Source organism: Pleurodeles waltl, chromosome 2_2 (genome assembly GCF_031143425.1).
Source record: "Pleurodeles waltl isolate 20211129_DDA chromosome 2_2, aPleWal1.hap1.20221129, whole genome shotgun sequence".
Lineage (NCBI taxonomy): Eukaryota > Metazoa > Chordata > Amphibia > Caudata > Salamandridae > Pleurodeles > Pleurodeles waltl.
Window position 1 is genome coordinate 875,299,951 of NC_090439.1, and position 24,674 is coordinate 875,324,624.

Below are 24,674 nucleotides of genomic sequence, written 5' to 3' on the forward strand. Positions count from 1 at the left end.
GGGGGAAGGGTAAGTGCTTTGTTTACACAACCCTATTTATGCCAATGAATAAGTACAGTTAATAGTACCTTGCTCAAGGTTTGGTATCATCGCAACACAGGTGTGGTATTGTAGTTCATTGTGAAAAAGTACATTCTTTTCGATTATAGCCCCATTTCCAGCTGCCCTGTCGTTGCTAAAATAATAGAGAACCTTATGATTCTTCGACTGCAACATTCAGATGATCAAAATTGCGTTTCCTATTTTAGATCTGGTGTTAGCCAGGACCTTTTGATTTTACTAAAATTATGCATGTAGTATACTTAGTTGCAGGGGTCATCAGCCAGCCCTTTTCATTTATTGGTGTGTAGTGTCATTCACATTTTTATTCTGTTCTCAACAACATACTGCATGGGGCAGTAAGTCAGCACCCATGAACCACTGGTTAACTTCACTGTGAGCATTCTCTGTACTACCCCCTCCTCCTTTGTCAAAAACACAAATATTTGACTTCTTGATGTCCACTCCTCAGAACCGCTTACTGACAGAACAAAATTATAAAAGGTCAATACAAGGGGGAAGTAATCCTAGACTTCCACGGTAAACGGTTACAGTGGATGTCTAGGATTACTTCCCCCTTGTATTGACCTTTTATAATTTTGTTTATTGCCCTGGTCAAAAGGGTTAGAGGGCTTTGCCTCATTGCTCTAAACTACTGACAGAACAGGCAGACACAATGGAGGGCCCAATCGATATAGAGGAACTCCGTCTGGCGTTGTCACAGATGGCACGTAATAAGATTCCTGGCTCAGATGGGCTACCAATAGAATACCTAACCTCATTAGCTTCATATCTCCTACAGCCATTGCCTCAGGTGTTCAATGAAGCATATGATCGGATACAATTACCAGATTCAATGTGCGAGGCCCTAATAGTGGTACTCCCCAAGTCTGGTCGCAACCTGCTGGATGTCCGTTTGTACCGCCCTCTCTCCTTGCCTAATACGGACTGTAAACTATTGGGAAAGATCTTAGCGAACAAGCTTCTCCCCTTCCTATCAGGATTGATCCTCGTAGATCAATCAGGGTTTATACCAGCCAGGAGTACTTTTTTGAATATAAGAAGATTACTCCGTATAATACATAATGGAAACCGCAAGGAGGCAGTGGCCCTGTTGTTAGACATAGACAAAACGTTTGATACGCTAAGTTGGGAATATCTCATCAACACTCTTGCAGCTTTAGGATTTGGCCCAGGATACATTAGGTGGATTAAAACACTATATGCTAAACCCACTGCCCGTGTTAAAACTGGGCAGGTCATCTCCGCCTCGTTCCCAATTGGATGAGGGACTCGACAGGGCTGTCCGTTATCCCCTTTACTATTTGCAATTGCTATGGAGCCACTGGCTGTCAAATTACGCATGCAGGCGCAGATATGGGGCATCCCGGAACTGGATACACACCACATTATCTCCCAATATGCGGATGATGCCCTAATATATTTGCGTAATCACGTTGACTCAATGACTGGGGTGATGGCGATACTTGATCCTTTTGCAGCCATCTCTGGCCTCCGCACCAATTGGTCCAAATCGTGTATCTACCCTCTCTCCTTTATACCTTTGGAACACCGAGAGACCCTACCAGTCTATCAATTGCCATGGCGCTACTCCACTTTCAAGTATTTAGGGGTACATATCTATCACTCAATTGATGATCTCAGAGAAGGCAATATAGACAGGATCTTAAGATCAACCTGTTGCTCCCTACCTTTCTGGGTGTCGGTCCCCCTGTCACCCATGGGGCGTGTTGCCATAGCCAAAATGCTCATTCTCTTGAGATTCTTATACTATTTTATGGCGCTCCCATTAGCCTTATCACGCTCGTTCTTTAAATCCCTGCATTAGTTTCTGACAGACCTACTTTGGGGAAGGGACAGCTGTATAGTGGCACTATCCATAAAACAATACGCACAAGAGGAGGGTGGACTGGGTACGCCTAATTTCGAACTATATTATGCTGCTGCCCAACTACAATGGCCAGATGTCTGGCTCGGTGAGGCCCCATCAGCAGAGCGTAAAATATTAATAGACACATTGGCTCCGCGTTCAATACTTACCTGGCTGTTGGATGGTACTAGTCGCCCACAATACGGGGCCATTCTACTTGAAGTCGCCAGAACATGCTGGCAAAGATATGTCCACGGCAGTAACACCCTGATGCCGTACTCTACTCTGGTTCCACTGTTACAACTACCGGTAGCCCAGAGAATTGCGAAACATCACGACATGCGCGGCATAGGACAGTTGAACACAGGCGAATACTACTCAGACTCTACTTTACGATCTTTTGCTGAACTTATGACATCAACGGGGACCCGTGCAGGTGCTTTCTTAACATATTGTGCAATTAAACATCTGCTTGTCAATATATGGAAACAGGGTAGCACTGAGCCGCAGGAGTTGCTACTACTTACTATGATCCTTACATCTGGTAACACTAAAGGCACTATATCAAGACTATACAAAACACTGCTGTCTGAAGCCTGCCCTGAATTATCATGCATTAAAGCCCGTTGGGATGCGGTCCTCCCTTCACTATCCGTAAGTGCTTGGTCCTCTGCACTATCGATGGTTAAAAATATCTCACGTAATACTAGACTTTGCTACACTCAGTTCAACTACATACACCACTCTTACTTATCCCCGTCCGGCATTAAACAGATATACCCCAGATCAGACCCAATGTGTCCCAGATGATTGCTGCCAGCTGCAGACTTTTACCATATGGTGTGGAGCTGCCCCCCTCTGAACACGGCTTGGCAACGCATCACTGACACTATAGCAGATATCACTAACCATACTTTGAATTGTACACCAGAATCTTGCTTACTAGGTTTGCGTCGTCACGCCAAAGGCAACAAACACAAAAATTCATTGATCTAGCCTTCATAGTGTTTAAACGCCTGATAGCCACACATTGGAAGGCTCCACACGCTCCAGTATACACTAATTGGCTACGCGCTCTATTACAGTGCTCCCATGCGGAGGCCTAAACATTACGTCAGCTGTAGCATAAGTGACTGAATCGAGGAGGTGCTGAGATATGGGATGCCTTTATTGTTGACATTGAGGCTAAGAGTGATGCATACCCACCTTGAACCTCGATATCTATTCTGTGACATTGTATCCCCTGTACTTCCCCACCCTATGTTTGCACTCATGTCATTGCAGTATAGTTATGTTACTCACCTATTTCGCACTTTGTCTCACGCACATTAGATGCCTTGCCATCATATCAAATGCGTTGTATCAGTGGGCGAAAAGCCTGCCCTGGGCCGCTCCGTTCCCGACGTACTGCGTGACCCAACATGCCAGCCTATTTATGAGCATTTATATCCGATAACCAGTCTTTCCCCCATTCACCATTACATGCAACTTATCGTCTTCCCTCCTTAGTCACAAGCAACTTGGTCTGTCTTAAAAATCCTATAATCCACACAATAGTTATCATTATGACGCAGTTTAACAGTTTTTATGTATTGAAGTATTTTACAGTACATGAAAATTATATATGGTGTTGATTGTAATTCTTGTTTTTTTTTTTTTTTTGCTTATTCATCATGTAAATGTACTGATGTTCATTGCTATGTTTAATAAATAGATTTTTTTTTTTTTTTAAACTTCACTGTGAACATTCTTCCCTTTCACAAGGAGCACATCCACACACAAGCTATTCCCCTTAAATGCAGAAGACTACTATGGCGATGTGTGCTTTTTTAGACCAAAGTATATTTTTTAATTTAGCCATTGTGTTTTTTTTTTTTATTGAGAAATGCGCCCCATCAATAAAGTTGACAAAATAAACAGGTATTGACTAAACCAAAAGGCTGGCAGCAAAGGTGTGGTCTGTTGGGTAGGTAGTTTGGACCATATTTCCATAGAAAAAGTGTTTTTTGACTTGCCTACATCTTTGGCACTGTTTTGACAAAAAAAAGTGTTGCAGTGCTTCTTCTTATGCACGGAAAGTTGCAGGGTGATCCGTCAAGTGGGGGCCAAGAAAAAGGGGAGGTCAAAAAAAGTTGTTTCCCACATATTAATTCCCATAGGACCTTTAGACACATATACAGCCCGAACCACTGGACGGAATTGCACCAAATTTTGCAGAAAACTAGCTTTCGGTATGTAGATTACGCTTTCGCTTACTTGGTGTAAATCCGTTCAGTAGTTTTTGAGAAATTTAGGGAAATTCAAAGTCGTGTATTTCTGGCTGTAAAGTGTTTGCGACCAAAGGCGAGCTTGTGCAGGGAAATGCGTAAAGTATTCACGAACAAAGACGAGCTTGTGCAGGAAAATGCACAGCTCTGATTGGCTGCCAACACTTTAAACCAGGAAGTGTTGGCAGCAATTTTGGGACTTGGCTTGAACCGATTCAAAATTCAAAAACATTAAAACACTTATTCACAAAAAATACACAAACAAGTACACATCAAACAAATACTCGAATTACAAAAGATAGAGTTATTTTATAATGAAAAAGTATGCAAAAATCAAAACATTTTAATGGGAAGGTTGACGCTGCATCTCTGCAATTAACGTTTCAATGCTTGGTTTTATTTATGAACACTGAATCCTCAGGTCAGACTCTACATTTCCCAAGCAAGTTCTGTTTTTATTTTGTAGGTACATAGGATCTGAGAAAGCGTTTTCACATAAAAATATGTGGGGGAAAGAAAGTTAAACCATAAGGACCTCTCATCTCTCCATAGCTTCTCCTTCACATGTCATTAATTTGTTTTATAGCACTTTTCTTACCAGTGCAGGGTGTTGGAGTGCTTTACAGGGGACTACGTGTTTTTGGATTCACGTGTCATCCATACTAGTAGGCATTTTCTAAGAGTGCTTGTTCTGGAGAAGCACACACTAAGGATTCAGAACATAACACAGTGGTTATTGTTGACTTTAAAAAGAAGAATGTATTTATATGCAAGCAAACCTTTTTAGCAGCATAAGGATAATGAAAGACTTGGAAAAAAACATAACTTTCAAATTTGTGCCACTCAGTTTACATGAAGCTCTTTGATGGCAGTTCATAGTTCACTGTGCTAGATTACGATTGTCACTTATGAACTGCACAGCATCAAAACAATCTCTGTGACAAAAGCTTTAACCCACTGTGCTATGCACATCAAATACAGTTCTTTGCATGATGCAAGTTCTTTGCAGCAGGCATAATAACCATCTGTGCTATCATAAATGAGTCACAACTGCTACTAGACAAAACTCCTATCTCTCTCCAGCAGGTACATTAGTCATCATTTTTCCATTAAAGCTGCTGGATGCACTTGGAACTTTGCTGCTGCACAATGAAGCTATGTATTTATATACACACACATTTACATACACACAGGGATAGTCTCCAGCTGGAGAAGTGTCTTCCTGCCTGCCCGGCCTGCGGAGCCCATGGGAATGTGTCATGTACCCCAGGGGGTCTGTGGATTACAGCTTGGGAACTGCTAAGCTAAAGGATTATGGTAAATTCTTATCAGAAAGTAGCTTCCCCCTACATAAGGATGAAGTTTCCTTATGACCCTCCAGTATTACCTTCTCAAACCCTAATGTGTTCTCTATAACATCCTAGTTCTGCTTCAAAACTGCATCAATTTAGATTGTGTCCAGTCAAACGCTCCCTGACAAACTTCATTCCATTCAAACATTACATTCTTTTTATGCAGAGACGTTAAAGGTTTAGCACAAGAAGCATAATCAGGAATAAACCGTGAGTAAAATTCACAGAGACCAATGAACAACTTAAATCCCGCTTTTTCACTGGGTAGGGCAGCCTCAGTGACAGCACTGACTAAACTAGGTTTTGGTTCAGTCCCACTCTGAATCCTAAAGCCCAAAATATGTAACCTTTAAAAACCTCACATCTTTCTGTTTTATGACAAACTCTGTACTCCTTCATAATGTCTAAAACCTTTCCTAGAATAAAGTCATGTTCCTCTGTAGTGGCAGCACGTATCAGAACATGATCTTGAAAAACTGCCACACCATTTACATTCTTATCCCTTTGGAACATGATGCTCTGAAAAACTTCAGCTGCCAAAGCTAACCCAAATGGCATTCTGCAGTATTGAAATGTACCAATATGAGAGACGAAAGCTGTAGTGTGTCTAGATAAAGGATCAAGCAACACCTGGTGGTAAGCAACAGCCAAGTCGAGTTTGGAAAACCACTTTGAATCTCCAATCATGGCCAACAGCTCAGTAATCTTCAGAAGAGGTTGTGAATCCACCCAAATATGTTTAAACTACGGAGATCCACATAAACTCTCAGCTCACCGATTTTCTTATGTGCAACCAGCAATGGGGACAACCACAAAGAAGAGTTTGTGGGCTAAATGATAACTTTTTAATTCAGACCCATTCATTTTTTTTCCAAGTCTTTCCTCACACAAAATGGCACACTCCTCAGTTCGTGTATGACCGGTATTGTCTCCCCTTTAACTTTAATCCTGTGTTCAAAACCTTTGATAGTACCTAGTTGCTTGTAAAAGACATCTGGATACTGTTTCTGAAGATCCTTCGAAAAGTTACTTGAAGTCACAACCAAAACTACATCTCTTGCACAAGGCTTAATGTATTACCATTTGGAATAGCCCTTGATCGAACCATCCAAGAATACGTAGCCTCTTAACGGCAATACAAACATCCCCAAAAATGTTCCATCCTCTGAATTCTAGCATGTCTTCAAAATTCCCAGCTAATTCAATTTTATATCCTTCATGTGAGACAGGTGGCCTGTTAGGTGGTTCTAGTTGTCTGTCATTCCATGTTTCCTAAAATAGTTCCTGGATGATCTTTGTAACTCTAGCCCTGGAGTCAACAAATAGTCTAGGTTTTGTATCCCTTAAACCCACATCAATGTGAGAGTCAAAACTCTCTGATGAATCACTATACACAACCATTGGGTCAGCCATAACCATGACCATTTTTTCGAGGTAATCTTTAATATTCTTAAATTCATTCTCATTCTGATCAAAATTAGAGACATTTGTCACACCACTTCTGTCATGCTTGCCACTATGGCAAACATTTGCAAAACGACTAGTTTTGATTGAAGGTCTACATGCAACATTTTGAGCAGAACATTTGTTTTCCTTTATGTGTACCCTGTTTCTACATCTCAAACAAATATTGATCTAGTTAAAAAATGAATTGTTTTCAATATCTTGTTGTTTTCAACATGTTATCATCTTTTGACTTGGCTACTCAAACAGACTCAGAAGTATTGTCCTCTCACTGACACTTAAGAAGTTTTGATGCTGTTCGCAGTTGCGATCGTCTCTTTAAGAGATGGATTACCAGTCGAGTTCCTATTGGTTTGGCCTATCAGTACGTTTACAGATGAATTGTTCCCTAACAATTTGATTTGAAAAATGCCTCAAATTGTCAATTAGCAATCAATCTTCTCAGGACAGAAACATATTTGTCTGCATCCTCACCACTTTTTGTTGGCTTTTGAAAAAATTGTGCCTCATGACTACTACGCTTGGTTGAACATTAAACGGAGTTCAAGTTTGTTTTTTCACAGCTTCATCGAACTCACTAACTTCTTCCCCTTGGTTTAAAAGAAGTGGAAGTAAATGTTAACAAACTGTTCTTCCTTCTAAGCCTAAAGAGAGAAAAGATAGAATCTGTTTCCTCTCTAATCGAAAATGAGATGGTCAATGGCCCCTGAGTACATTTAAATTGCACCAAACCAGCTCCTCTGTTAGAGTGGTGGATTTTCTGGAGTTTCTAAGAAAAGAAAAGAATGGTTCAGAGGCTGCATTGTTGAGACCAAAAAAATCCAGATGTCTGAAGTGGAATAACTGCGCTTGAAATGTATACTTGCTATAATGTACAAAATCACATACAATGTATGTGCAGATAGGTGTGTGTCACTGAGACACACACCTTGAATTTTAAGCTTTGAAATGCAAAATATTTACCAGTTATTAAAAACGGTGCATGCTTCATCATGAGATTGGAATAGAAATAGAAGGGGTGAGCGTAACCCGTGGTATACTTCTACATTACACGTACCTTACTAACTATAAGAAGGAGTAAAGGATATATCACTGTTGTTTTTTCCCCCCAAGGTGTGCCCATCACCAATATTGATTCCTTATTTCTTAAAACTTTGAAATATTGATGTCAGGCAACGATGTGTGTTTATCACCGATGTTTTTCTTCACATAAACATAAGTATAATTAACTTGTTTGTGAAGCATCTGAACTTCCCTGTAAGGCTGCCATGTGTGTCATGGTCGCATTAACGTCTACAGAAACCTGTGCTTACTCTGTGCATCTTCTCAAACCTGCAAGATCTCTGTCATCTGCACTGACTGTTTTTGCTATCGACGATTTGGCTTGGCAACCAGTGCAGTCATCCCAAACATCCAAGATGTCAGCTACTCAAATTAATCAACGCTCCTTGAAAGAGGGCTTGCCAAAGCGAAATAAGCCATATGAAAGAATATGCTTGCAAACGTTTACGTTTTCCTTTTTTACTTAAGCTACCTAAGCAGAGAGGCACGACAGGTTCCCACGTTAGTGATGCAGTCGGTTCCCTCTGGATTTTTACCTGTGTCGGGAATACCTGTGACTCTTCATAAAGACATCTTCAGACGGACCATTGTCGCTACTTCATTGGTAATATTAAAGGACGAGTCCATCAGAGTTGATGGCTTTTTAATGCAATTCGAGATAAACAGTATCCACCTAGCAGACCCCACAGGTGAGCATCTATGCCCTGCATCGAACTGTCACCAATTCAGCCCTTCTCTCCAACATTTTAAAGTTGTCTACAGCGACAACAGAAGCTACGAATTTCCTCATAAACTTAATAGAAACTTAATAGAGTGTACTGTTCGCAATATCGGTGTGCAGAATACAGCACACCGTTGCCATAGTGAACATTTAAGAATATAGCTGATTCTACTCCACCATAATGGTGCCTCTGCTACAATGGCGATGTAAAATCTAGGATATAATCTCTAATTTGGACCCAGAGGCCTTGAAGAAGCTGTGGCCGAGATCCAATGGAATGCAGTTTGATGGGAGGAGAAAAGTATTTCAGGGAGCGAGGGAGAGACATATGAAGTATACCATTCCAGGGCATAGAGAGAAAGGACCGGATCAAAGGTGGGTTGTCTTGGGCCCTTCGCTCATGCACCTGCCCTGCTGAAGGGCATGGTGACAGAGGGACCAGACAGGGTTACATTTGTAATACAAACAGATTTAAAGTATTACTTTTTCAAAACAATACTGAGAAACAGCTACCTATTCTTTTGGTCTATCACATTTCACTGACAATGAGAAATTTGAAGCTTCCGTGTAAGTTTACGTAGGTACGTTTTATACTCCTACCGGTTTACCTTTCCTTGTCACGATATATTGAGCAATATTTTACTGCAAACAGCTCTAATACCTGATGTTTGTTTTTATGCAAAACATCGTACCAATATATTGCATGCTTAATCTCATGTTTCACTATAAAGTTCTCTAATACCTCATGTATGTAATGTAAAGCACTCTACCATCTCGTGGTCTCAGTCCCCTATAAAATTAGTTCAAATAAATAAATAAATATCAGTCATTTCTTGACTTTTGATTATACTTCACTTAACCTGTTCTTCAAGATGGCATATTGAACATACTGCAATTTTCTACCTGCAGCTGTTGCACATCTGCATTGAAGGCTGGGGAAACTGGCGTTGGTCCGAGCCATTTAGCGTGGACCATGCAGGAACACTCCTTCGAAGCATCCAGTACAAGGGCAGGACAGCGTCACTTATCATCAAGGTGCAGCAGCTCAACGGCGTGCAAAAACAGGTAGGTGTTATAGTGCGGCCAGCCATTTGTATGTGAACCAGTATTCATTGCTGCCTGGAGTGTGTGCTGCACAGTTCATCAAACTATTTCAGGCACTTCTATGAGGAAACAGTCTATTTCTTAAAAAAACTAAGGCCTCGTACACTCATTTTTGCTGCCAAGCAAAAGCCAACAAATGTATTTAACATATTGTTTCACATATGTAACAATAGTTACTCTTCTGGATTCATAGGATTATTTATTTTGTCAATAATTTCATTGTTGTTTTGTTAGTTTTAGTATTATCTTTAATAAACAATCATATAAAATCACCTTTTTTAATTTAAAGTGTGTTATTGCAGGCAAAGTGAACAGCAACTGCATGTTTAGGTCTGGCTTAACAGCACCAGTGTCTTTGTACCTAAAATATACATAGAGTGATATTTGGCTCCGCCCTGTGAAGTATTTCTATCTCATGTGATGCTGCTGACTGGTGTATCATTCCACCTCCTATACAGTACTCCTATTGGAACAAGGACTGTTTTACATCTCAAAATTGCAATGAATCAATGCACATTGCATTTGTTAATTCAAAGATGTATTGTATACAGAAAGTAATGTTTGTTTTTTGCACTAGAGTGTGTGTTTTTTAAAATGCTTTAGTTAGAACTCAGAATACAAGAGTAGTTTTGTCATTGCTCATTCTTATTGATGAAACTGTAAGACATAATAAATGCTCCTGACTGAAGAATGTGTCGTATTTAATTTTTTGAAATGAAGCTCCTGCTTACTCACATTGCGTTTTCATGCGTACACGTGGGAAGTAGGAGAGGCAGCAAGAGAAAATTAGTATCTTTGGTTTGTCTGTCCAAAAATATAGAAAATCTTTGTACAGGTCTACAGGTGTTCATGAAAAAGTAGGAAAAATGGAGGGAGTATGGGCTAAGAGAGCAATACACACTCTGATATAAGAATAGATTTGGAACCGCTCTCCAACATTATGAATTTGATGAAAAGTGAAATTGTTGAGCTATTTCAAAATTTGACAAATTAAAGAAATATCTTAACAGTACCGGTTATTGAATCCCGATTCCGCAGTTTCAAAAACAAGCATTGTAAAAAAACCACCAAATGTATGTTTCTAAAATGAAGCTAACAGAATGTAAAAATAAAAATCTTTCATATAAAAACCTTGATATAAAAAGGGTAAGAGAAAAGCTGCTTGATGTATACATTTAACAAAGAAGTCTTTCTACAATTGCATGTTGCCGGAGGGTTTGGCTTGGGAATGATGAAGTAAGTACCATGTTAGTGATGCAAAGGAGATGTAGTGTGACCCATGAGAAGGTAAAGGGATTAAAGGAAGAAGGGAGAACATATTTGTGGCCTATGAGCATATTATAAAAGCATTGTGGGAAAGGCTAAGTGGGCTGAGTGCATGTGACAAAAGATTAAGTGAGCAACATGCTTAGTGTGACTGTGTCAGTAGAGGAAGAGGATCATAAAAAAAATGGCAGACAGCGCACATATTATTTCTGCAGGGATCAATATTGCACCCTTCTTTGCTCAGCTTGAACATGCGGTCCAAAGCAAAACGTCTCCAGCAAATTGGGGCATGATTTTACCGGCACACTTACAACACCCAACAGATCTTTGGCTATCTGAATGTTCATTCCAAGAGGAAGGGGCTCAGAAAACTATGTCTCGGACCAACTGTCTCTGCTTTACCCATTCATAAATGTCTGCAAATTTTCCTAAACTTGATTCTATTAGGACTGAGCTTCTCATTACTTCTAAATGTTTCCACCTGGAATAACGTTGTCTTGTCTCAGGTCATGTTCCCTCCTTTCCCAGCTAAGGCAGTCTGCAATCTCAGTATTTGTATTGCATTTCCCATCTTGCCAAAGTGTGTGTTGTCTTTTTCTTACAGCTGAAAATCCTGAGAAGGGTGGTCACCAGAATATGGAGGCTATAAGATGGCTGTGCTGTAGTAAGGCTCTGCTGGCTGCCTACCACTGTTTGTATTACACAATGCACATAGCCCCTCGCAATGAGCCTCTAAGCCTTTGAGGTACATCCACGTGTGCTTGGTGTGTGCCAGGAACAAAATTGAACTGCTAATCCTGCCAGTGTAAAGGCTGCGATGTTCGCAAGCCTATCACTACAAGATGGCCGCTTGAGGAGACTCTGCCATTCCTGGAGCAATCGGACCACCCCTGCAGGAGTTACTGAGTGTATGGGAACTGTGGCATGATTGCATGGAAAAGGGGGAACCTGTGGCTGTATTGCCACCTGTCTGCCCAGAGCCTTTGATAGCTGCCTTGTAGGCTTAGAGAGTGCCCAGAGCCTGTGGTAGCTGCCTCATGGGCTTGGAGAGGTGGGGTCAGTCAGATGCCACACTACTGACTGGCTGTGCTGCTGCAGTCCCGAATCTTGTGATTGGGCAGGCCACCCTCAAGGTGAAGACCTGCTTGTTATGGGTCCTGTTACAAACACACAAAGTGCTTGGTGCGGTGCAGTATCGGAAAATGACACATATCGGGGTGAGTCTACTCATTCCCCCCTCATCCTCGCTGGAGACTCTTTAGTGGGGGTGTGGCATGACTGACCACTGTGGTAACTCCCTGTATCTAGAGTGGGTTTAGGCTCTAGCACATACAGTCTGTTATGACACCCAACCTGTTTGCTTGGACTATAGTTACTGTTGCTTGAGCACTATGTGGAGCACTGTCTGAATAGGCTCAATCAATCAAGGATTTCTAGAGCACACTAATCACCCGTTAGGGTCTCAAGGCACTGGGGGGGGAAGCTACTGGTCGTAGAGCCATGTCTTGAGGCGTTTCCTGAATGTCAAGAGGTCTTGGGTCTGGCGAAGGTGGAGCGGTAGGGAGTTCCAGGTCTTGGCGGCTAGGTGAGAGAAGGATCTTCCTCCGGCGGTGGTGCGGGGGATGGAGGCGAGGGCGAGGCTGGTGGAGCCAAGATTGCGGGTGGGGGTGTGGAAGGTGAGTCTGTCGTTGAGGTAGGCTGGGCCAGTGTTGTTGAGGGCCTTGTGTGCGTGGATGAGGAGTTTGAAGGTGATCCTCTTTGATACAGGTAGCCAGTGAAGGTCTCTGAGGTGGGAGGAAATGTGGTCACGGCGTGGGATGTCCAGAATGAGGCGGGCAGATGCGTTCTGGATTCTTTGCAGTTCTGTTAGGAGTTTGGTTGTTATTCCTGCAAATAGGGCGTTTCCGTAGTCCAATCGGCTGCTGACCAAGGCGTGGGTGACAATTTTCCTGGTTTTGACGGGAATCCACTTGAAGATTTTGCGGAGCATGCGGAGAGTGTTGTAGCAGGAAGAGGAGATGGCATTGACCTGCTGAGTCATGCTGAGTGTGGAGTCCAAGATGAAACCTAGGTTGCGTGCGTGGGTGGTGGGTGAGGGCGCGGTTCCTAGGGAGGTGGGCCACCAGGAGTCATTCCAAGTTGAGGGGTTGGTGCCAAAGATGAGGATTTCTGTCTTGTCTGTGTTTAACTTGAGGTGGCTTGATTCCATCCAGCTGGCGATGGCGTGAAGTCAGTTATGGAGGTTGTTCTTTGCATGTTGTAGGGTCTTTCGTGAGGGAGAGGATGAGCTGAGTGTCGTCTGCATAGGAAACTATGTTGATGTGGTGGGTTTGTGCGATGTTGGCAAGGGGGGGCCATGTAAACGATGAAGAGCGTGGGGCTGAGCGAAGATCCTTGGAACGCCACAGATGATTGTGGAAGCTTCTGACAGTAACGGTGGGAGGCGGACTCTCTGGGTTCTGCCTGAGAAAAATGACAAGATCCAGTGGAGTGCCTTGTCGCGGATTCCAGTGTTGTGGAGGCGTGTGCGGAGAGTGTAATGACATACCGTGTCGAAAGCTGCAGAGAGGTCCAGGAGAATGAGTGCTGCTGTTTCTCCTTCGTCGAGCATGGTCCTAATGTCGTCTGTGGCAGCAATGAGTGCAGTCTCAGTGCTGTGGTTTCTGCGGAATCCGGATTGGGACGTGTTGAGTACCTTGCTGTTTTCCAGGAACAGGGATAGTTGGCTGTTTACAATTATTTCGATGACCTTGGCTAGGAAGGGGAGGAGGGAGATTGTCTGGTAGTTTTTGTGGTCGTCTGGGTCTGTCTTTGGTTTCTTTAGCAGCACGTTGATTTCTGCAGGGCTGCTTCTTAGATCCACCTTAGTTCCTCACTTGCCCCAGAGTCCTATCCATCAGAATGGGCAAACGAGACACTAAACAGTTGAAAATGACTTTTGTAGCTAAGCGATCTACTAGACCCGCCAGGGGCGATTTCTCACCTGAGAGCTCTCGGTCTCAGCACACCAACCCTCTGCCTGATCAAGATCTGTGTGCCCTACTACTAGACATGAAGCACAACGTGGTGATAATTTATGCAAAAATGGACTCTCTGACTGAATGCTAGACCGAATGGAAGAGCAGCTTAACAAACATGACCACTACATCAATTAAGTGGAACAATGCATTTATGATGCTGCAGAAGCAGATAGTGGCAGAAATTATAAATTATCCTACATGGAGAGGGTGGTGATGGTGGTCGCCCAGGCCAAAAATGACGATCTGGAGGCCTGGTCGTGCCACAGCAAACTACACATAAGCATTTTCAGAATCCATAGCTATGAACACAGTGGAAGACAATGTTGCAGGCTCGCTGAAGAGCCTGTTCAGCTTCTTACACTTTCACCGTCATGTTTTTTCTGTAGAGTGCGTTCATAGATCAGTGGGCCCACAACCTCCTACTGTCATGGCTGCTCGTCTGATAATTGCCAGACTGATGAATTTCATAGATCATGACCTGGTCCAGCGAGTGGCCAGGGAGCAACAAGACAATACTTAGGATGGCTAGAGCATAATCATTTTTCCAGACTTTACAGCATCAGTACAGGCAGCGACACACAACTTCATCCAGGTGAAAAAGATCCTTCTAAAGGCTGGGTGCCATGAAGCCTTCCTCTATCCATCTAAACTGTGAAGCACCATCAGTGGTAAACAGCACATATTCACCTGCCCCAAGCACGCCACGAAGTTCCTCCACAAGTATGTTCGCTGGTCTCTTGACTGGAACAAGAACATTACTGCAGAGTGAGACAGAACAACAAGCTAAAGTAATTCTAATGGGTACTTCTAAACACAAATGTCTCACCTTCTGGATACCCCAGACACCAGACTGTCAAAAAGCAGTACTGCTGCTCAATTGTAGATAGCTCCATGCAGTGCTGCACCAACTTCATTCTACTGTGGAAGTGACGAGTGGAACTTGCTTATAAGTGCCATCTGGGTGTGCTGACAGTTTATTTTTTTCCGCATCCTTAGACCCAGATCCAGAACTCTGCAACTTCTTCTTCATTTCTTGAAGAGTTTTTTTCATATCAATATTACCGCTTAAATTCTTCAAATCTGTAAAGCAACAGTGTAGGAATCTGGCTCTGTATATACTATACCAAAATGAGGTATAGAGTGTACAGAATCCAGGGATTCCCCAGAGGCTAAAGTAAATAATACGAATGCTCTCTTTTATGGTAATGTGGGCAAGCAGTTAGACTTATCAGAGGGTAGTGCAAAGCATGTGTGGTACACACACAGTCAAAAAAAGAGGCACACACTCAATGACTAACTCCAGGCCAATTGTTTTTATAGAGCAAAAATATATTTTGTTTCATTTATTACTAGGGCCAGAAGAACTTTGTTGCAGGTAAGTACAGTTGTAGGTAAGTATTTAGCATATGTATCAAATGTACTTTGTTTGGTTTTAGCAGATAAAACAGTTTACAAGTAAGTACCAATTTCTATTTCAAAAGTTGACAGTGGGAGTGTTAGCATAGAAAACAGGTAAGTACAGGACTTACGATTCCAGTCTTTGGAATTTAGGATGTCCACAGGTCAAAGTTTAGGCTGACCCCAAAAGTGCACCACCAGCAACACAGGGCCGGCTGGGTGCAGAGGTCAAAGATGGCGTCTGGTTTGGAATGCAATCCTATGAGGACTGGGGGTGCTAGTTGAAAAGCAGATTGCAGATAAGTACCCGCGGTTCTAGGACACAGGCCTGGGGGGTTTAGCACCGGGATGGGAACAGGATCACACCAAACACACACCCTCAGCTGCACATGGGCAACCAGGTTCAGGGAGCAAACATAGAACTGGCCCCCCAATGCTTTTCAATAGGAGTATCCCGGGGTCACAAAAGATGCTGCAGTCTGGGCCTTGGGGGTTTCTGGAAAATCACAGTCTGGACAATGAGGAGGGCTGCCTGCTGAACGTCGCTGGACTGTCAGTTGGATTCCCCAAAGCCTGGGGGCTGCCGGTGCATGGGGACCTTTAGGCATCGGGAATCTTCGTCGAATCTGGTCACGGTCTGGGTGGCCCTCCGGTTTCAGGCTGCAGGTATTTTTTGTGTTCGCCAGGAGGGGCCAACTCAGGGTGGACACAAGGTCGGAATCACCTGGGAACCTGCTGTGCACCTGTGGGCCACCTGGACACGGGCAGTGGGCGTCAGGTGCAGAGTGGGCAGGACTCGCTGATCTGGGGTGGTTCTGGAGTCCTTGTTGGAGTTTCCTGTGGACAGGGCCACTGTCCTCTGGAGTTCTTGGTCCTCTGCTAGGCAGGCAGTCCTCTGGGGGTTTCAAGGGGTTGCTGGTCCTGCAAGATGTGTCGCCGTCTTGGAGCAGAGTTCTTTGAAGCTGCAGACAGGCTGGTAGGGCTGGGGCCAAGTCAGTTGTCGTCTGGGGTCTTCACTGCTGGGGTCGGCTTAGCAGTCCTTCTTTCTTCTTGTTTCTTCTTTTTGAGGTCGCCAGGACTCTGGTGAGCTTGGGTCAGGGGTGCCCTTAAATCCTAGATTTAGGGGCGTTACACGGGTCAGAGGGCAGTAGCTAATGGCTACTGTCCCTGAGGGTGGCTACGCCCTTCCTGTGCCCACTCCTTTTGGGGAGGGAGGCACATTCCTAACCCTATTGGTCCCTGTCCTCCAAACCAAGATGGACGATTCTGGAGGGAGGGGTTCACTTCTGCTCTGGACACCTTATGGGTGGTCCTAGCTGGAGCGGTCACTCCTCCCTGTTTTTCCTAATTTTCCCACCGGACTTGCTGCCAAAAATGGGGCTTCGTCCAGGGGGCAGGCATCTCCACTAGCTGGAGTGCCCTGGGGCACTGTAACAGGAGGCCTGAGCCTTTGAGGCTCACCGCCAGGTGTTGCAGTTCCTGTAGGAGGAGGTGTGAAGCACTCCAGAGACACAAAGGCTCTCACCCCATGGGGTCAGAAATTTGTCTTTCAGTGGCAGGCTGACACAGACTGGTCAGCCTTACACTAAGGGGGTTGGTTAAAATGCAAGGGGCATCTCTAAGATGCCCTCTGGGTGCGTTGTACAATAAATCCAACACTGGCATTAGTGTGGGTTTATTGTGCTGAGAAGTTTGATACCAAATTTCCCAGCCTTCAGCGAAGCCATTATGGTGCTGTGGAGTTCGTAATGACAGACTCCCAGGCCATATGGCTACCCTGCACTTACAATGTCTAGGAATTGACTTAGACACTGTAGGGGCATGGTGCTCATGCAGCTATGTCCTCACCTGTGGTATAGTACCCCCTGCCTTATAGCCGTAAGGCCTACTAGAGGTGTGACTTTTTGTCTTTTTGTTTGTTTGGGAGCATGGCACTCTGAGGGGAGTGCCATGTTGACTTTGTCTTTTCTCCCCACTAGCACACACAAGCTGCAAAGCAGTGTGCATGTACTGAGTGAGAGGTCTCTGAGGGTGGCATAATACATACTGCAGCCCTTAGGGACCTTCCCTGGCCACAAGTCCTTGGTACCAGGGGTACCTTTTATAAGAGACTTAACTGTGTGCCAGGGCTGTGCCAATTGTGGAAACAAAGGTACACTTTTAGGGAAAGAACACTGGTGCTCGGGCCAGGTTAGCAGGGTCCCAGCGCAGTTCCAATCAAAGCTAGCATCAACACTAGGCAAAACGTTGGGGTGACCATGACAGCAGTGGCATTTTCCTACACACTGGCTCTGCAGTGGGACCTGAAGCTCTAGTTGGTGCAGCATCAGAAGAATCGCTCCAACATGGTCCAGATCTCGGAGGGAACTATACAAGCCCAGAAGTGGTGGCTCTTGAGCCGTGAGTGGGTCAGAGGAAGATCCCTCTGCCTTCCCCAACCAGATCTGACAGTAGTGACAGATGCGTCACTCCTGGGATAGGGCGGCCACATGGAAGAGGTGGAGATTAGAGGCGTCCGGTCTCCGGCGGAGCCCGGGCTCCATATCAGTCTTTTGGAGCTCAGGGCGATCAGACTGGCATTGAAAGCATTCCTTCTCTCTCTCAAAGGGAAAGTAGTGCAGGTGTTCACAGACAACACCACTGCCATGTGGCAGGGTGGGGTGGGACAGGGCTGGGTGGCGTTGTGTACCCTTTGTCAGGAGGCTCTGTGCCTCTAGACATGGTTGGAACATCAGGGCATTTCTCTGGGGGTTCAGCACCTGGCGGGCTCTCTGAATGACAGAGCGGAGGAACTCAGCCAACAATGCCTGGTCGATCACGAAGGGTGTCTCCATCCAGAGGTGGCACAAAGTCTCTTTTAGCAGTGGGGAGATCCTTGGTTAGATCTGTTGGCTTTAACAGAGAAAGGGCAATGTCAACAGTTTTGAGCGTTGGAGTTTCCCAGTGGCACTCGTTTGACGATGCTTTTTGTCTCCAGTGAATCTCGGGCCTCCTGTATGCGTTTCTGCCCATACCACTTCTGCCCAGAGTGCTCAAGAAGAACAAGACCGAGCAGGCCGAAGTAATCTTTGTGGCACCTGACTGGGCAGGACGAGGCGGGTATCCTGAGCTATTGATCATGGCCATCAATCCGCCGATCAGACTGCCCCTTCGGAGGAGCTTCTGTCGCAGCAGCAGAGGAGGGTTCTCTACCCGAACCTGTCCATTCTCCACCTTCTTGCGTGGAGATTGAGTAGCAGCAGTTGACAGCATTTGACCTTCCGTCCGATGTTTGTAATGTTATCTTGACACCTAGGTGTGCCTCTACCACAACGGTGTATGCTGGCTGTTGGAAAACATTTGTGGCATGGTGCACATAAGTCTATTGACCCCATTTCTGCCTCTCTTCTGAGGTCCTCTCATTTATACTTTCTTTGTCCCAGAAAGGCTCTGCTTTGGGCACCCTCAAAGATTATTTGACTGCAATCTCTGCATTTCTGAGATTATCTGACCAACCCTCATTGTTTAAGTCTCATATAGTAGCTAATAGGTTCCTTAAGGGTCTTACCCACATGTTTTCTTCATCACCATTCATCAGGCCCCAATGGGATTTGAAATTGGTTCTGACATTCCTCATATGCCCTTCCTTTGAGCCACTTCACAATTGCTCTCTCAGGCTATTAACATTAAAAACAGCCTTTTCTGTGACCATTAGATTAGCCTGCAGGCTGAGCAAGCTGCAGGCATTGTCCTCTAAGTCACCCTACCTTTCCATCTATCTGTGCTTCACAAACGGGCCTCCTTTCTTCCGAAAGTTGTTATGCCCTTCCATGTAGGCTAGTCCATCACTTTGCCTACTTTTTACGCACGCCCACATACCTCTAAGGAAGAGGAGAGACTCCACCACCTGGACCCAAAAAAAGCATTGGTGTTCTTTCTTGATCGTACCAAAGAGTTCCAGGTGGATGATCAACTCTTTGTTGGTTATGCGGGTGCAAAGAAAGGTCAGGCAGTGCAGCTGAGAACCATGTCTAGATGGCTCATTCTCTGCATTAAAATGTGCTATGCATTGGCTAAAAACGATCAATCACTGTACCAGAACAACAGCTGCAACCCCTGCATTAGCACGTGGAGTTCCAGTCATGGACATCTGTGAAGTAGCAACGTGGGCATCCTTGCAAACATTCACTAAACACTACTACCTGGACAGTCAAGTCCGAAGGAATGGGTACTTTTCCTGTTCAGTCATGCAGAACTTCTTAGTATGATTTGGTTTGCAAACCCCCCTCTGGGGATGGTATTGCTTGGGTATCTTTTCTAAGGTAAGCAATCCGCAACTAAAAGTCTCTATCAGATGAACAAGTTACCCACCTTCGGTAACGCCTTATCTGGTAGAGACATATTCTAGTTGCAGATTCCTTACCGACCCACCCATCCTCCACACTCTGCAAACTGATTTCTAGGGGCAGGAACTTCACTTTCAGGATCCTATTTTGACACTCTAGTTGTCAGTGTTCTTCATGGTTCTGCGCTTCTGCCGTGGAATGTTGTGAAAAGAAACTGACACCAGCGTGCTGGAGTGGCGCCTATATAGATCTTGCGACATCATATCCGATGCCCACGACCAACGTCACCTGATGGCATGCAGGAGTACTGCTCGAGAAAAATCTATGTATCCAGGAAATTCTAAGGCAAGGAGTCTGCAACTAGATTATGTCTCTACCAGATAAGGCGTCACTGAAGGTAAGTAACTTGTTCATCAAGCCCCATCGCCCTCAAATACAGCCTCCGAGCCCTTTCAACTTCAAAACTTCTTTAGCGGCATTAGTGGCACACAGCTATCTGTTAGATGGCAGAGTCAACCACTTCCTTCCAGGGTGGCAGAGCATCATGTCCCACTGATTTGTCCTTCCACTTGCCCATAGGGGCTTCACCTTGCCATTTCTTTTTGAGCCACTGCACCTACCACCTACATCAGAGCAGCTTTGAGAGAACCATCTGTGCAGGCTCTTTTGGCGAGAGACTCCATAGAGAGAGTACTGGTCTCAGAAGTGGGGAATGGATGTTATTCCCACTACTTTCTTATCCTGAAGAAAGACTGAGTCCTTCGTCCTATTTTGGATCCTTTACCGCTCAATGCCGTCCTGAGACAGCACAAATTCAAGCTGCTCACAGTGCCCTATGTTCTGTCTCCCCTGGATTCAGGAGTCTGGATGGTGGCGTTGTACCTGCAGGATGGCTGTTTTCACATCACTGTCCTGCAGGCCCACAAGCACTATTTGTAGTTCAACGTGGGCCTCAAGCACTTTGTTTGCTGTGCTCCATTTCTTTCAACTGCTCCATCATGGATATAGAACCCTCACTCTAGTCAGGGTAAGTCACACACAATCCAAAATTAGCCTGTGCCCACCCTCTGGTAGCTTGGCACGAGCAGTCAGGCTTAACTTAGAAGGCAATGTGTAAAGTATTTGTGCAATAAATCATACAATACCACCATATAGCACCACAAAAATACTCCACACAGTGTTTAGAAAAATATATAATATTTATCACGATATTTGTTGGTCAAAACGAATAAAGTTGCAATGTGAATTTGTAGAGATATCACTGAAAAGTGATATATAGGGGGTGATTCCAACTTTGGCTGGCGGCGGGCGCCGCCAGGCAAACGGGAACCGCCAGAATACCGCTGCGCGGTCAAAAGACCGCCGCGGGTATTCTGGGTTTCCCGCTGGGCGGGCGGGCGACCGCCAGAAGGCCGCCCGCCAGCCCAGCGGGAAACACCCTTCCACGGGGATGCCGGCTCCGAAAGGAGCCGGCGGAGTGGAAGGTGTGCGACGGGTGCAGTAGCACCCGTCGCGATTTTCAGTGTCTGCATGGCAGACACTGAAAATCTTGGTGGGGCCCTCTTACAGGGGCCCCTGCAGTGCCCATGCCATTGGCATGGGCACTGCAGGGGCCCCACGACACCCCATACCGCCATCCTGTTCCTGGCGGCCGAAACCGGCAGGAACAGGATGGCGGTATGGGGGTCGGAATCCCCATGGCGGCGCAGCAAGCTGCGCCGCCATGGAGGATTCCCCAGGGCAGCGGAAAACCGGCGGTACACCGCCGGTTTTCCGTCACTGACCGCGGCTGTACCGCCGCGGTCAGAATGCCCATAGGAGCACCGCCAGCCTGTTGGCGGTGCTCCCGCGGTCCCCAACCCTGGCGGTCTCGGACCGCCAGGGTTGGAATGACCGCCATAGTGTCTTAAGTCTTTAAAAAGCAAACAAAGTCTCTTTCAAGCACAAAGTACCTGGTTTGGAGTGGAAAATCTCCTCAGAGGGCCACAGAAGAAGAGATACGTGGAAAAATTGTGTGTGCGTCGATTTCTCCCCAGCACACACGGACTTGCGTCGTTATTTTTTATGCGGGGAAGTCGTGCGTCATTTCCGGTGCGCGGAAAGTCTCTTTCTGTGGATCGCAGGGATTACCAGATGTCCCGGGTCTGTGCGTGGATTCTCCTGCTTGTTTTCCGGCTGCACGTCGTTCTGCGGGGCTGCGCGTCGAAGTTTCGCTCTCACGGCAGGCATTGCGTCGATTTCTCCTCTGGAGGTCGGGCGGCGTTGTCCTTGCGAGGCCGCGCGTCGAAGTTCTGGTCGCCCCGAAGGCGTCGCGTCGATCAGCGTCGGTGTGCAGCGTTTTCTCGCCGCGGAACAAGCTGTGCGTCGAAAATTTCGGCGCACGAAGCGTCCAAGTGAAAAAGAGAAGTCTTTTTGGTCCTGAGACTTCAGGGAACAGGAGGCAAGCTCTATCAAAGCCCTTGGAGAGCACTTTCACAGCCAGGCAAGAGTTCAGCAAGGCAGCAGGCCAACAGCAAGGCAGCAGTCCTTTGTAGAAAGCAGACGGGTGAATCATTTGAGCAGCCAGGCAGTTCTTCTTGTCATGGTGTAGTTTCTGGTTCAGGTTTCTTCTCCAGCAAGTGTCTGATGAGGTAGGGCAGAGGCCCTGTTTTATACCCAAATGTGCCTTTGAAGTGGGGGAGACTTCAAAGAGTGGCTAAGAAGTGCACCAGGTCCCCTTTCAGTTCAATCCTGTCTGCCAGGGTCCCAGTAGGGGGTGTGGCAGTCCTTTGTGTGAGAGCAGGCCCTCCACCCCCCCAGCCCAGGAAGACCCATTCAAAATGCAGATGTATGCAAGTGAGGCTGAGTACCCTGTGTTTGGGGTGTGTCTGAGTGAATGCACAAGGAGCTGTCAACCAAGCCCAGCCAGACGTGGATTGTAAGGCACAGAAAGATTTAAGTCAAAGAAATGCTCACTTTCTAAAAGTGGCATTTCTAGAATAGTAATATTAAATCCAACTTCACCAGTCAGCAGGATTTTGTATTACCATTCTGGCCATACTAAATATGACCTTCCTGCTCCTTTCAGATCAGCAGCTGCCACTTCAACAATGTATGAGGGCAGCCCCAATGTTAGTCTATGAAGGGAGCAGGCCTCACAGTAGTGTAAAAACTAATTTAGGAGTTTTACACTACCAGGACATATAACTACACCGGTACATGTCCTGCCTTTTACCTACACAGCACCCTGCTCTAGGGGTTACCTAGGGCACACATTAGGGGTGACTTATATGTAGAAAAAGGGGAGTTCTAGGCTTTACAAGTACCTTTAAATGCCAAGTCGAAGTGGCAGTGAAACTGCACACACAGGCCTTGCAATGGCAAGCCTGAGACAAGGTTAAGGGGGCTACTTAAGTGGGTGGCACAACCAGTGCTGCAGGTCCACTAGTAGCATTTAATCTACAGGTCCTAGGCACATATAGTGCACATTACTAGGGACGTGTAAGTAAATTAAATAGTCCAATCAGGTATGATCCAAAGTTACCATGTTTAAAAAGGGAGAGAGCATATACACTTTAGCACTGGTTAGCAGTGGTAAAGTGCTCAGAGTCTAAAAGCCAGCAAAACAGGGTCCAAAAAGTGGAGGGAGGCAGGCAGAAAGTTAGGGGTGACACACCCTAAGGCATGTCAGGTCTAACACTGATTTTTCTGCCTCTGTCCTGAGTCTCAGTAAAGGAGACCCAAAGGCTTCTTTGCCTGCGAGCATCGTGTATCCTGCTCTTTGACCAGGCCAGATGTCACATTTGAGCCCTGCAGTGGGATCTGATGTCTCAGTGGCCCAGTTCCAAGGGAGCCTTTCAGATTCAATCCATGTTTTGGAGGATACTGCAAAAGATCTGCAGTGGTGTCTTGTGGCAGGTCCCTCTCCCTAGCCCACACAGAGTTGACAGTGGTGACACACTTGTGACTTCTGAATTGGGGAGGCAATCTTAGAGAGGTGGAGATCTGAGGACTCTGGTCTCTGGCGACCTCCACATTTATTTACTGTAGTTGCTGGCACTTTGCTTGATGTTGAAGGCCTTACTGCCAACCATCAAATGGAGGATGTTCCAGGTTCTCACCGGCAATACCACTGCCATGTGGCACCTCACCAAGCAGGTCAAGATGATGTCCTCGATTCCATGCCTCTGGAACTGGCTGAATCGTCAGAGCCTTTCCCTGATGGTACACCACCTTACGGGATCTTTGAACACCAGTGTGGATGAACTCATCTGATGATGCCTAGCAAATTATGAATGGCAGTTATACCCAGAGGTGGCACATGGTGCATAGAACCCTTGCTCGATCTCTTCACTGCATTCAAGAATGGGCATTATCAACACTTGTGCGCACTAGAGTTACCAAAAGCGCTCTCTTGGAGATGCATTCCACATAGAGTGGAGTACAAGACTCATGTATGCTTTTCTGCTGCTATCTCTCCTGCCATGAGCTCTGAAAACGGAACGACGGGCCCAAGTCATTTTATTGTCTCCAAAATGAGCCAGGAGAGCTTAATACCCACCCTCTTTGGGGCAATCTTCTGTCACCGCATCAGAGTAAGATGTGTCACCTGGGCAACCTGCATCTCTGTGAGTGGATTCTGAGCTGTGGCAGTTGATCTCCTTTGATCTCCTTTCCAAGGTCATTGATGTAATCTTGGCAGTTAGGGGCACTTCCACAAAATCAGTGTATGGTGGGTGCTGGATTAAGTGGTGCTGGATTAAGTTTGTGGCTTGGTGCCCCACCC

At 45.5% G+C, this 24,674-nt stretch overlaps 1 protein-coding gene across 3 annotated transcripts in view; it reads left to right on the forward strand.

Annotated features, from left to right (window-relative positions):
* VPS13B (vacuolar protein sorting 13 homolog B) overlaps nt 1-24,674 on the forward strand; it is a 2,423,697-nt gene that overhangs the window by 2,164,963 nt on the left and 234,060 nt on the right. For all 3 annotated transcript variants that reach the window (XM_069220546.1, XM_069220545.1, XM_069220547.1), the window contains exon 44: nt 9,706-9,861. In XM_069220546.1, coding sequence (XP_069076647.1) covers nt 9,706-9,861 — 156 coding nt within the window. The remainder of the gene's footprint in view (nt 1-9,705; nt 9,862-24,674) is intronic.